At 36.3% G+C, this 12,712-nt stretch overlaps 1 protein-coding gene across 1 annotated transcript in view; it reads left to right on the forward strand.

Moving 5' to 3' along the window:
* Window positions 1-12,712, forward strand: part of GFRAL (GDNF family receptor alpha like) — a 59,325-nt gene that overhangs the window by 20,366 nt on the left and 26,247 nt on the right. The window contains exons 5-6 of the mRNA XM_047857929.1: window positions 437-767; window positions 6,284-6,534. Of these exons, the coding sequence (XP_047713885.1) occupies window positions 437-767; window positions 6,284-6,534 (582 nt within the window). The remainder of the gene's footprint in view (window positions 1-436; window positions 768-6,283; window positions 6,535-12,712) is intronic.

The raw sequence follows: 12,712 nt of genomic DNA on the forward strand, positions 1-12,712 counted from the left end.
CAATATTTTCACCCAAAATAAAAAGCACAACAGAACGAACAAAAATCATTTTGATTTGAGCCCATGAACTCACCATAAGCTATGTACCTCACATGCAATTTCTGAAGATTTATTGTTTACATTTGAGAAACTTGGACTCAAGAATTTTTTTTTTCCACTCTGTTCTGGCTCTACACACTTCCCATCACTTCTGGATCACAATATGTATCCATTATAAATGAAGGATGATTCAAATAGCCCACTACTCAGGCCTCAGTAAATTCATACGAACTCTTAAAAACAAAACAAAACAAAACCACACACATACTGTGTGCCCAAAGTAGCACATTGTTACACCATTGTGTGTTGCTCATAGACTTCTTATAGTGTTTTGCAGGTTCTGTAGGTACAGGTTTATGTTTACTTTTCCACGACCTGGACATATCCTTGCTTTCAGGAATCAAAGGGATCCAGTCCTGTTTGGAAGTGGCAGAGGCGTGCGTAGGGGATGTGGTCTGTAACGCACAGTTGGCCCCTTACCTTAAAGCTTGCTCAGCAAATGGAAATCTATGTGATGTGAAACACTGCCAAGCAGCCATACGGTTCTTCTATCAAAGTATGCCTTTTAACATTGCCCAGATGTTGGCTTTTTGTGACTGTGCTCCATCTGATATACCTTGTCAGCAGTCCAAAGAAGCTCTTCACAGCAAGCCATGTGCCGTGAACATAGTTCCACCCCCTACTTGCCTCAATGTAATTCACAGCTGCCGAAATGATGAATTATGCAGGTGAGTAAAAACACGCATACCTTACTTTCTTATTTCGGCACCTTATTTGTTACAGTCCAGTCCTAACACTTGATCTCATTACATTAGCTACAGTTCCCCCCGTCATCCAACATGATGTAAACAAAGCCAGACAATTCATATTTTTGAATCTGTGGTACATGTGTAGCTTCCATTTTGAAATTCACATGCAGAATATATTTTCAGAATATGCAAATTCAGTATGTCAAGATTTGGTAGCCATGAAATAGCATTATTAAAATTAGACATTCAAGTTAGACTAATGAATAAATAAACAGACTTACATGTCAGTTTAATTTGGTTTTTGCTATGATGTCTGCTAAATGTCAGAGAGTTTTGACAAGGTGACTCTTCAAACTTCAAAATTAGTCTTTCTCTCCTAGGCTGGAGATCAGGAAGGAGAAGGTAGCTTGAGCCTAGTCTGGACATCCCCAGCACATATGTACACCATGAGGTCAGAAATGTACCCATTCTCCTCTTCCCAACCTCACACCCTTGATTTCCAAGGGAGTAATGTTAGTCACTTATTTGTTTATTCAAATAAATAATTATCAAGCATCCACGTCTACTCTAGGCATCAGTGTACAAAAGACAAAAATACTTGTCCCGTGGAGCTTATATTCCAGTGGGGGAAGAGAGATAATAAATAACGAAAATGTATATTATATTAAAAGGTAATGAGTATTCTGGAGACAAGCACCCCAAGAGGGAAAACAGAATAAGTGAGATTGTGAATGGGCAGAAAGAGTTGCAATGTGAACAGGGTGGTCCCAGTAAGGACCATTTTACCAGACTTAAGGAAGTGGAGGAATGAGCCTCTCTCAGCAAGCATCTGAAAACAGGGATACCAAACAGACCAGCCAGTGCTGTGGGAAAAACTGGGCCTGTTCAAAAAGCAGTGAGGGCAGAGCATGTATGGGGGACAGCAAGATGAGCTGCAGTTAAGCATTTAACTGGATGTGGGGCAGCCCTGCCTAGGTCTCCTAGGGCCCAGAGGGATACTAAGGACTTGATTTAGACTCCCAGTAAAATGGACAGGTTCTGGAGGATTTTGAGCAGAAGTATGAATGATCTGGCTCGCTTATTACAACTTCCACTCTTGCTGCTGGTTGAGACTAGTCTGAGTCTTTCCAGGTAATTACTCCCGGGAACCATAAATCTAATTCAACACTGGATTTTTTCTTTTCCTCACTACAGTCTTCATTAACACATTTCCTTGTATATTCAAGGTGAATTTATCTTTTATACGGTAAGAAATCTGCAGTTAATTGGACCTCTTTGGATGAGTAAGAAAATCCAGGAAAGAAGAATACTAAATAAATTTGATGAATCAAAATAATTTGTAACACTGCTGTTACCATGTTAAAGGAGCTTTATTTCACAACCGGCATTAAATCATATCATGTTTGGATTCGTCTTGTGCTTCTTTTTGGAATAATTCTTCATAGCAATTTGCCCAGTGCCTTCTAACAAGGACTGTTTTATTTAATTTAATTTAAATAAATAAAACTCCATACAGCAAAATCATTTAAAGGTCAAAATATACATTTAACGTAGAAGAGTAGTCTAGTGTGTGATAGCTCAGAGTAAGGATTGTCACATTTGTCACCTTGCCTTAACCATTGGCAAATGAGCTAAAAGATTTATTATCAATTTCCTGAAGGGACTGATTCTCGGCAAACTGCTTTCTTTAGCTTTTTAATTACACTCCTTTACTCTACCATTCCAACTTTCAGAATAACTCCAGATCTCCTAAATATTTGTCGAAAAAGACAGGTGCTTTTCTGCAACACACATTCTGTAACATGAGGAGTAAATATCTAAGCAGAGTGCCAGAACATTGACATCGTTTTTGTGTCAACTTACCACCAAAAATTGCCAAAGGTTTTTTTTTTTTAATTTTTTTTTCAACGTTTATTTATTTTTGGGACAGAGAGAGACAGAGCATGAACGGGGGAAGGGCAGAGAGAGAGGGAGACACAGAATCGGAAACAGGCTCCAGGCTCTGAGCCATCAGCCCAGAGCCCGACGCGGGGCTCGAACTCCCGGACCGCGAGATCGTGACCTGGCTGAAGTCGGACGCGAGATCGTGACCTGGCTGAAGTCGGACGCGAGATCGTGACCTGGCTGAAGTCGGACGCCCAACCGACTGCGCCACCCAGGCGCCCCAAGGCGATCTCTTGAGTGAATAAAAAATTCATGACAAAAAATTTTTTTACAATGCAATTTAGATTTTTAAACTCCTATCTCAAAAGTCCTCAGTCAGTGAAATATTGTAGTTCATTGATTCTAAGATGTAATTTTTTACACATTTTAATATTTATAAAATCTTTGGAATGAGTCTTAAGCTCAAAGACAAGAAAATATTTATTAAATTAAAACAACGATTTAATTTCCAATAAGTTATTTCAGTTGTAATAAGATAATGGTATCTCCTATAATCAGTGAAATATGGTAAAAATGTTTGATTACCCTTTTTATCATATCACAAATAGAATATTTACATCTACCTGTTAATCATCTACCTATACAAATAATGAAAACTAATAATATCTTCATAGCCAGGAAAAGTTTTTTTTTAAACAATTCCTGTAAAAATATCAGATGTCTCCATGAATGGGTATCCAGCTTTACTTAATTCCAATGCCAAGATCCTAGGTATACTTCATCATTATCTTATAGTTATTTGCATTTAATTTTCAGAACACAATATATCTTAGCTTCCCTATCAAATTAAGTATTTTACTGGCAAGTGATGGGATCTGCTATTACAATCCTTGAGGAGCCCCATGACGGATTCTGATGTACACATTCCTGAATTCAACTCATCTGGGCATCCATGCCTTTTCAGACTGATTGGTACAGAGTTGGTAATTTTTCTCCAAAAGGACTCCTGTATTTAACCACCACTCCAAAATGCTTGGTGCACGGTCTGCAAAACTAGAGGCACTTAAAAGACGTCATCTTGTTTCCCTCCACCTTTGAATATCATGTAATTATGCAATTGCATATCTTGCAATTTTTATGATTTTTAATGTACATATATGTGTCTTTTCTTATATAATGTCTGTCTTTCATGGATTAATTCAGAGAGGAAGAACTGTTGTAGTCTAGATTTCTTTTCACCATGTGTAAATAGTCCCTTAATGAATATTTTATAGAGGTGATGGAAATATGATGCAATATGAGTAGTCAAGGTGAAAAGACAAATCCTGTCATTTTCTCAAGCAAATTTTGCCTTAGGAAGATTTCTAGCATTTATGTTAACTTAATGTAATTCAGATGAAAAACTCTACATGATAAACTATTCCTTCAGTGAGAGTGTTGTCTTTTATCTGCCTTTTGTTGTTGTTGTTGTTGTTGTTGTTGTTGTTGTTGTCGTTGTTGTTGAAGAGCCTGTACTTGGGGAGAGGAGAGTATTTGGGTTTTAAAATAAAGTTTCTGTCCCCATTCCAGATTCTTTAATAGATATTAGGTTTTGAAACTCCTTTATTTATTTGAAAAGGCCAAAGAAGGCAGTATAAAGACTATTTTTCAACTCATTTTGTCCAATAGATGTATCCTGGGGGACGAGATTATGTTTTGCCAATTACAATTTTTTTAATGTTTATTTTTTAGAGAGAGAGAGAGAGAGAAAGAGAGAGAGAGGCACAGAGTGGAGTGGGGGAGGAGGAGAGAAAGAGAGGGAGACACAGAATTGAAAGCAGCTCCAGGCTCTCAACTGTGAGCACAGAACCCAACGCAGGGCTCGAGCTCAAGAAACAGGAGATCATTACCTGAGCCAAAGTGGACCGCATAACTGACTGAGTCACCCAGGCTCCCTCTTTTGCCAATTATATATGTTTATGAGCTTACAGAAAATTATAGTACACTATAGTATCATATGTATGATTCAAGAAAGTAGTGAAAAAATTCTAAAATTTTTCACTTAAAAAATTCTTTAAAAAATTCGACTTATTTTTTAAAAGCAAACCTCTACTATGTACACACTTACTTTAAGTGCCATGTAATACAAAATTTGACGATATATTAGGTCACAAAGGCAAATGTAATACATTCCATGTGCAGAAATGATACCAACTGCATTCTCTTGCATTTTGCAATGTAACCAGAAATCAATAGCAAAAATGAAAACAAAATAATTCCATTTCAAAAAATACTTTTAAACAATTGTTTGAACAAAATAATAGAAAACTGCAGTATATCAAGAAAATAAGGGTAATGAAACACTGTACATCAAAACATTTAAACCTGGAAAAGAATTTCTATCATATAATTTTTTGCCATCTTTTAACTCATATAGGTAATGTGTACTAATTGTATGATTTTTTAATTTTAAGATATCCTTTAATTCAGCATTTGTGCAGAATATCACGACTAATTTTCTGAATGAAATAACTTCCATGAGTAGATAACTCCTACAACTTAAATGTAGCAAAATATATATTTAAAAATGAAAAAAATGACACCTAGGTACAAATATAAATTCCTTATATTTACATGACATTTCTAGATAACCTTTAATTGAACTAAAGGAACATATTCTGCTGGCTCAAAAAATTTGTACGATTTTTTTAAATATAAATTTTAATAGATACTAATAAATTTTTGCCATTACATTAGAAAGCTGATTCCTTTAAGTTTACTTAAAATATGAGCTTATTAAAAATAGTTATGGATTTAAGCAGAGTATCACATTCTGGACAAATAAGCTCAAGATAAATGTCATTTACTCAGAAGATTTTCATGCATGTTTGACGGTGACCTATTCACAAAAGGGTAAGAAGTAATTTTAGGTGATCAATATTAAGTAGGAAGATTAATATCCTTGGTTCCACTGAGAATATATTCTTTCTGTGAACATTTTAAAAGTCAAATTGTTGTTCATTATCTAGACTTTTATTCCAAGCTACAACAGCAAGAATCAAATACATAGAAAAGTTATGAATAGATATGGTTATAATGGATTCTTAGTCATTAAATAAATTAATAATTTTTTTTTTCAATTAGCTCTTGCTAGAGAAGCTCAAAGTATTTTATAAGTTCTAATTAGTCTGCTTAGAAATATTAAGAAAGAGTACAGTACTTCCCATCCTGTAGGAAAATTGGCTGGAAAGGTCAAGAGCCTTATATGAAATAACTTGGTAAGAGACAGTGACCAAATGTTAGCCACAAAAGCACATTCTGCTTCAAGAATATTGCGAATAGTTCATACTGTTCACCATCACCCATGGAAATAAAATTAGTAATGAAAGATGATTCATCCAGGAAATCCTAAACTTAGCCTCTGTCTTTCATCACAAAAGGAAAATAATTCACAAGATTTCTCTTCTTTTACAGTCTCTTTTGGGATGCTTGAACATACCAAGTTTGTTTTCGGCTATATACCGGCATTTGGAGGGCTTTTTGTTTTATGTCAGTCTTTCATTAGGTGAGGCAGCTCCACATATTATTGTGAGATATCATTCAGACCAATTCCATTTCTTGATTCTTTCTAGGAGGCGCTATAGAACATTTCAGTGGAAATGCTGGCAGCAAGTGACTAGAAAGTGCCATGAAGATGAGTTTTGCATCAGTACCTTAAGCAAGCAGGATCTCACTTGCTCAGGGAGTGATGACTGCAAAGCAGCTTACATTGGGATCTTGGGGACAGTCCTTCAAGCGCAGTGCACCTGTAGGACCATCACACAAAGTGAAGAATATTTGTGCAAGATTTTCCAACATATGCTTCATAGAAGATCATGTTTCAGTAAGTTCTACATATTCAGTAAATTATACATGTTTTTTTTTTTTGTCTATGCAGCACAAAGTACTAGTCCAGCATAGGAAATTTAACAAAGGCAGCCTTATGTTTGCTTTTCTATCTTAAAATATATTTTTTGATTGTTTTGTGTACTTGCTGTTTTATTCATTTACATGTGAGTGGTATATGTTTTTTAATGTATATGATTGGTCACTCCTAGTTTTCATTTACTGATTTTAATATCAATAGCATGAAAGGTTTCTCTTACCACATTACTGAAAATATCAGGTATCTATTGTGAATAACAACCCCAAAATGTAGTGGCTTGAAATAACCATTTATTTGCTCACAGTTCTGCACAATGGGCTTAGTTGGGTGATTCTCCTGATGGCCTTGCTTGGGGTCCACTCAAGTGGCTACTGTTATTGAGTGACTCAGCTGAGGGTGGATAGTCCAAGATGGTGTTTAGTAAGCGCTACTGGCTGGGATATATAGTTCTTCTCTTTAGCAGTCGACCCTGGAATCTTACACGTTGATAGTAGCATACCTAGCAGCTAAGCCCCTATGTGCATATACTTATCAATTGTCTGCTTCTGTCATATTTGCTAACGTCTCATTGGACAGAGAAAGTCACATGGCCAGGCTCTGAGTCACTGTGAGAGGGAACTATACAAGGATGTGTATATTTAAGGTTGGATTCATCAGAGGATCATTAATTTAATAATCTATTATATGACTGTCCCAACCTCCGTGAAATATTTACTCTTGGATTTAGTTTTTCTACTCTTGATCTTTAACATGTCTGCTGATTAACTGTAATAACAGGATGAAAACACATTTTCTAAAGGTATTATTTACTCAATTTTAGGAACAAGAAAATGGAGATTTAGGAATTTAACTTATCCAGAGTATCAGAATGGGCAGGTGGTTGACAGGGATATATATATGAGTCTTATAAAAAAAATCCAAGAATATGATCACATACTAAATCAAGGATTCTCTATTATCCATCTTCTGGGTTAGTCCTTAAAATTGTTCATGTCTTGAAATATCCCCATAAGCCCCTCATTATAACCACCAAACCTACAAATACCATTCCCAGGAGAAAATAATAGATGTTTACTGTTTCACTGAAAGCCAAATCTTTATATTTATATATATGTATATTTGACAGATACAGATATGTATATATCTATACCTATAACTCTATGTAGATACACACATTTTTTTAATTTGTTAAAATTTTTTCTTAGATACTAAAGAGATACACATTAGCTAATATGATCAGAATTGTGATTTGATGTGTATTAGGTGATAGAGATACAACTCAGAGTATATGGTTTTCATTCCAACAGAGGTCTCTGTGGAATTTCTTCAATTTCTATAATTAGGATGATGTACATACTTCAATTGAAATCATGGTACAAAGTGGAAAATTGTAGCATTATATGTGTTGAGTCATATTCTGTAAATAATCTTCTCCTATTAATATTAGGTGGCTAACTGTTGGAACTAAATGCACTTAACAACAAATGGCTCAAAACATTACAGAGGAAAATACCAAATACAGTAATTTAAACCAACAGAAATATGTACAGCTACATTACCATGGCACTTACCATGGATATTAAGGGACATCCAGAAAAATAATGCAAGATCCTACAGGTTAGGGATAGCTTAATTCTTTGGGCATAATCTCCCTAAAAATGCCAGTGCTGACAAGGTAATTTTAGTTTTGAGCCTGGTTTTCACCTGTCTGTTTTTAATTATTGTTGTATTTGACTTGCATCATGTTTAGGTGCTATAACCTGTCCACAACAAAACCATTTGTAGAGCAACAACAGAAATGGACATTTAAAAAAATCCAGAAACATGGAAGTACTATATAATGTTTTGGAAAAATGAAAATTCGAAACTCTTTGACATTCTTCACTCCCCTGATCAGACCAAACTTAGTAGATTTTCTTTTCAAACATTACCTACTGAAGGTAGGAATTTCAAGTGATAGGTTTGTAGAGTTAAAGGAAATTTCAAGGCTTTCCATCACAGTTTGATGGAAAATTTCCATCAAAGTTTCAAACAAAAACAAGAACTGAGTCCTTAGGCCGGGCTAGCTCTAACAAACCTTTCTCCCTTGCCCCATATACTTGAGAAGGAGCACAACGACATTTTTTAATGGACTGTTTCTCTAACCATTGCCTCCTGACTGCCCAGATAACTACAGCGGGCTTATGCGTTATCAAAATCATCCATCAGAGCAGCTCATGTCCAACGTTCTGGAGCCTCTGCTCACTCTACCTGAAAGCAGAACTGAGTAGGACTGAGTGAGCACTTAGGGAAGATTTTGTCTGTCACCTTTGGTTGGCTCAGAAACATGATTTTTCAAACTCATTTGACTTCTCACCACAGTAAGCAGTGCATGTTACATTAACTTTATATGTGCAATGCCTTCTATTTAAAAAAAAACAACAACATATTATTATTATTCTATTCCATTTTAATTTTTTTCAATTCTGACTGTGACCCACTAAAAATGATTTCATGACTAACTAATGCATTGTTCTCTGAAGTTTAAAAAACATTTACTTGGAACATAAATTCATCTAGAAATAATCGGCATTTTGATGTATCCAAGGCACTCATAATAATTACAAATAATTATAGAGTGCCTAGCATTTATTGAATGCTTATTTTTGGTCACATTTTCTCATTTAGTCTTAATTCAATGAGCCAGATACTATTATTTTTTTGGTTTCCCACGTGAGGAAAAAGAAGCTAAGAGATGAAATGGCTTGCTCAGGGGTCTATACCCAAGCTGGGTGAGGTAGACTCAGGATCCAAACCCTGGCTCGGAGCCAGTATGTTCTTCTACTTGTGAAATGGTGAAGACAGCAAGCTTGTGTCTGTTTAGTGTGCTCCAAAGCCCTCTCAGTTGGAACCTCCTAGTTCTGGTATGAGAACAAAGCTTCAAAAACACGCTGCAGAGTGTGTTTCTGCGTCCTCCATTCCTGCATACAGGACCAGATGAGATGCTCAGGCAAATGAGCATCCTGAACAAATTGTATATTTGGCCACTAACTTCCTCTTACCTACTTACTCATCTTTGAATCCATACAGACTTACATTTCTCTCATATCTTGCAACACAGAGCAAATTGGTGGCAGCTAGAGCTGGGAGAGCGGTGGGAAACATGGAGCAGGGAGGAATTGGTTAAGACAGAGGCCTGCAGAAGTGGAAAGAGTTAAAGGAGCACTGTTGTGTTTCCTTGTTAAACTGAAAGGTTCAGTCCATAGGTATGAGTGTACCTGGCGTGGACAGGAGCGTTCTCTTTTTGCCTTGCTCAAAGTTGGCTTATTTAATGCACCCACAGTCATCTAAAAAGGATTTGGACAATCCCTATTCTGCCCCTAAAGACTAAGTTTTTTTTTCTTTTTGAATAATGATTTTTAAAAAATAAAAAGAGGGGCGCCTGGGTGGCTCAGTTGGTTGGGCGTCTGACTTCAGTCCAGGTCATGATCTCACGGTTCGTGGGTTTGAGCCCCACGTCGGACTCTGTGCTGACAGCTCAGAGCCTGGAGCCTGCTTTGAATTCTGTGTCTTCCTCTCTCTCTGCCCCTTCCCTATTCAATGCTCTGTCTCTCTCTGTCTCCTAAAATAAATAAACATTGAAAAAAATTTTTTTCAATAAAAAGAGACTACCTTTCTCTGTTAAATCTTACAGGGAATGGAAAGCATAGCAATACGGATATAATACAAGCTTAAAACAATTTAAAGTCTACAGAAGAAATAAATAGATTCCTCCCCCCAATCCCATTATTTAGAGAGGGTCAAGGTTAAGACATTTGGTGTACATTTTTTGGGAATCTTTTTTCTTGTAATACATACATAACTTGAATGCATTCTATACACTCAAACAGATGCCTCTCTTACACTGACACACACATACACATATTTTTAATGTAATCAAACCACATATGCTGGTTTACAACCTGCTTTTTAATTTCAATATATATGGTGGGCCCATTTGAAAGTGTGTGCATATATGATGACTTTATTCTTTTTAAAGTTTGAATAGTATCCTATGGTGTATATGCACGCACACATGCATGTGTGTATACCATAATTTATTTTATCTATAACTGTTAATGGAGACATTTAGATGGAATGTGATTGTTTATCACCATAGACATTGATTGCTGTGATAAATGTTATTGCACATTTTAGTTGGCATTTCAACAGAATATATTTCAAATGGTGAGGTTACTAAACCATAGGATTTTTATGTTTTTAAATTTGGTAGAAACTGGAAAAAGAAGTTTATTCCAATTACATTCTTAGAAAACTCTTAATTTTTAATTTGAATTTTTATTGTAAGTGATGCTGAGCATTTGTTCAGTGATTTGTTGGAAATGCTCTATTTCTTTCCATATACATATTCTTTGCCCAAAACACCTGCCTTTTTTAGTACTGGCAAGTGGAAGTTTTGTTGCTTAAATCAGATGTTTGTATTAGTATGTGAGTATTCACTAATAGACATACCTCTTAAAATTATCATGAATTCATAGTCTTATATGGCAAAGTGATGATCTGATATATTGTATGCTCAGGTTCAGATCTTGGCCCTGCTATGTGTTATCTGGGTTATGTAAAGAAGGAAATTTTTTTAATCATTTCTTGAATAGTCAAGCGTTCTTCAACTGGATAATTTCCATTGCTATAAAAGACATTTTTTAAAACTGATTAATAGTTACCAAAGAAAAAGTATAATAAAAAAAACATATTCTTAAAAATAGAGAACAAACTTATGGTTGCCAGTGAGGAGGTGGATGGTAAAATAGCTGAAGGGGATTAAGAGTATACTTGTGGTGATGAGCACTGAGTAATGTATAGAATTTTGAATCATTACATTGCACACCTGAAACTAACATAACACTGTATGTTATACCTGAATAAAAATATAATTTGGGAAAGAATTTTTAAAATACAAGTATGAAAAATAATTGAATCTACAATTCAATTTAATGTATAAAGCATTGCCGTTATTTAAAAAAAAAAAATTAAGTTCTGGTCGCCTGGGTAGCTCATTCTGTTAAGCATCTGACTTCAGCTCGGGTCATGATCTCACAGCTCATGAGTTCCAGCCCTGGGTCAGGCTCGGTGCTGACAGCTTGGAGCCTGAAGTCAGCTTCAGATTCTGTGTCTCCCTGTCTCTCTGCTCCTCCCCTGCTTGTACTCTCTCTCTCTCTCCTTCTCTTAAAAATAAATAATCATTAATTTTTTTTTTTAATTTAAAGTTTCACTTCATATCACATCCTTTCTCCCCCAACTCAGAGGTAACCACCCACATACTGATAAACACATGCCGGATACATAACTTGTATACACACACATGTGTGATATTGCCCAGGACAGTGGTTCTCAATCTTGACCGAAGATGAGAATCACCAAGAGATTAAAAATTCTGAGGCCCAGTAAGCTAATACAATTACATTGTATGGGTATACATGGGTATCAGTAGGGCTAGTCTCATGGGCATGTAGCCAGTGCAATCACACAAGGCTCTGTGTTCAGAAGGGTCCTGAGCTTGGGGCTTCATGTTGTGCATACATCATCTTGAAGTTGTTAATAATTGTATATTTGAATTTGTGTTTTGTAAATAAACTCTACTGGGACATATGCGAGGTACAAGGAGCCTCAGCTCATGTGTTTTCCTGCCTCCTGCTACTTTTCCTAGGACAGGTGGGTTCTTACCTGCCTGCCCCACCCCTTGGTGCCCTCCTCCACTCAGCACTCCTCCATTCCCCACTCTTCACTTGCCACCAGACATTTGCCTTTGCATTGTTTTAAAATTTTTTTAATGTTTATTTTTGAGAGAGAGAGAGATGGGGGTGGGTACAGGGGCAGAGAGAAAAAGGGACACAGAATCCCAAGAAGTCTCCAGGCTCTGAGCTGTCAGCACAGAGCCTGACCTGGGGCTTAACTCACGAACGGGAGATCATGACCTGAGCCACCCAGTCTGCCCCTGCCTTTGTATTTTCTTAATGATATTGAGCTTTCCAATACATGTATATAGATTTTCTTTCTTTTTTTAGTTTCTTAAAATTTATTTTGAGAGAGAGTGCAAAGGGGAGGGGCGGACAGAGAGAGGGAGAGAGAGAATCCCAAGCAGTTCCACACCATCAGC

Source organism: Prionailurus viverrinus, chromosome B2, assembly GCF_022837055.1.
Source record: "Prionailurus viverrinus isolate Anna chromosome B2, UM_Priviv_1.0, whole genome shotgun sequence".
In the NCBI taxonomy this organism is placed as follows: Eukaryota; Metazoa; Chordata; class Mammalia; order Carnivora; family Felidae; genus Prionailurus; species Prionailurus viverrinus.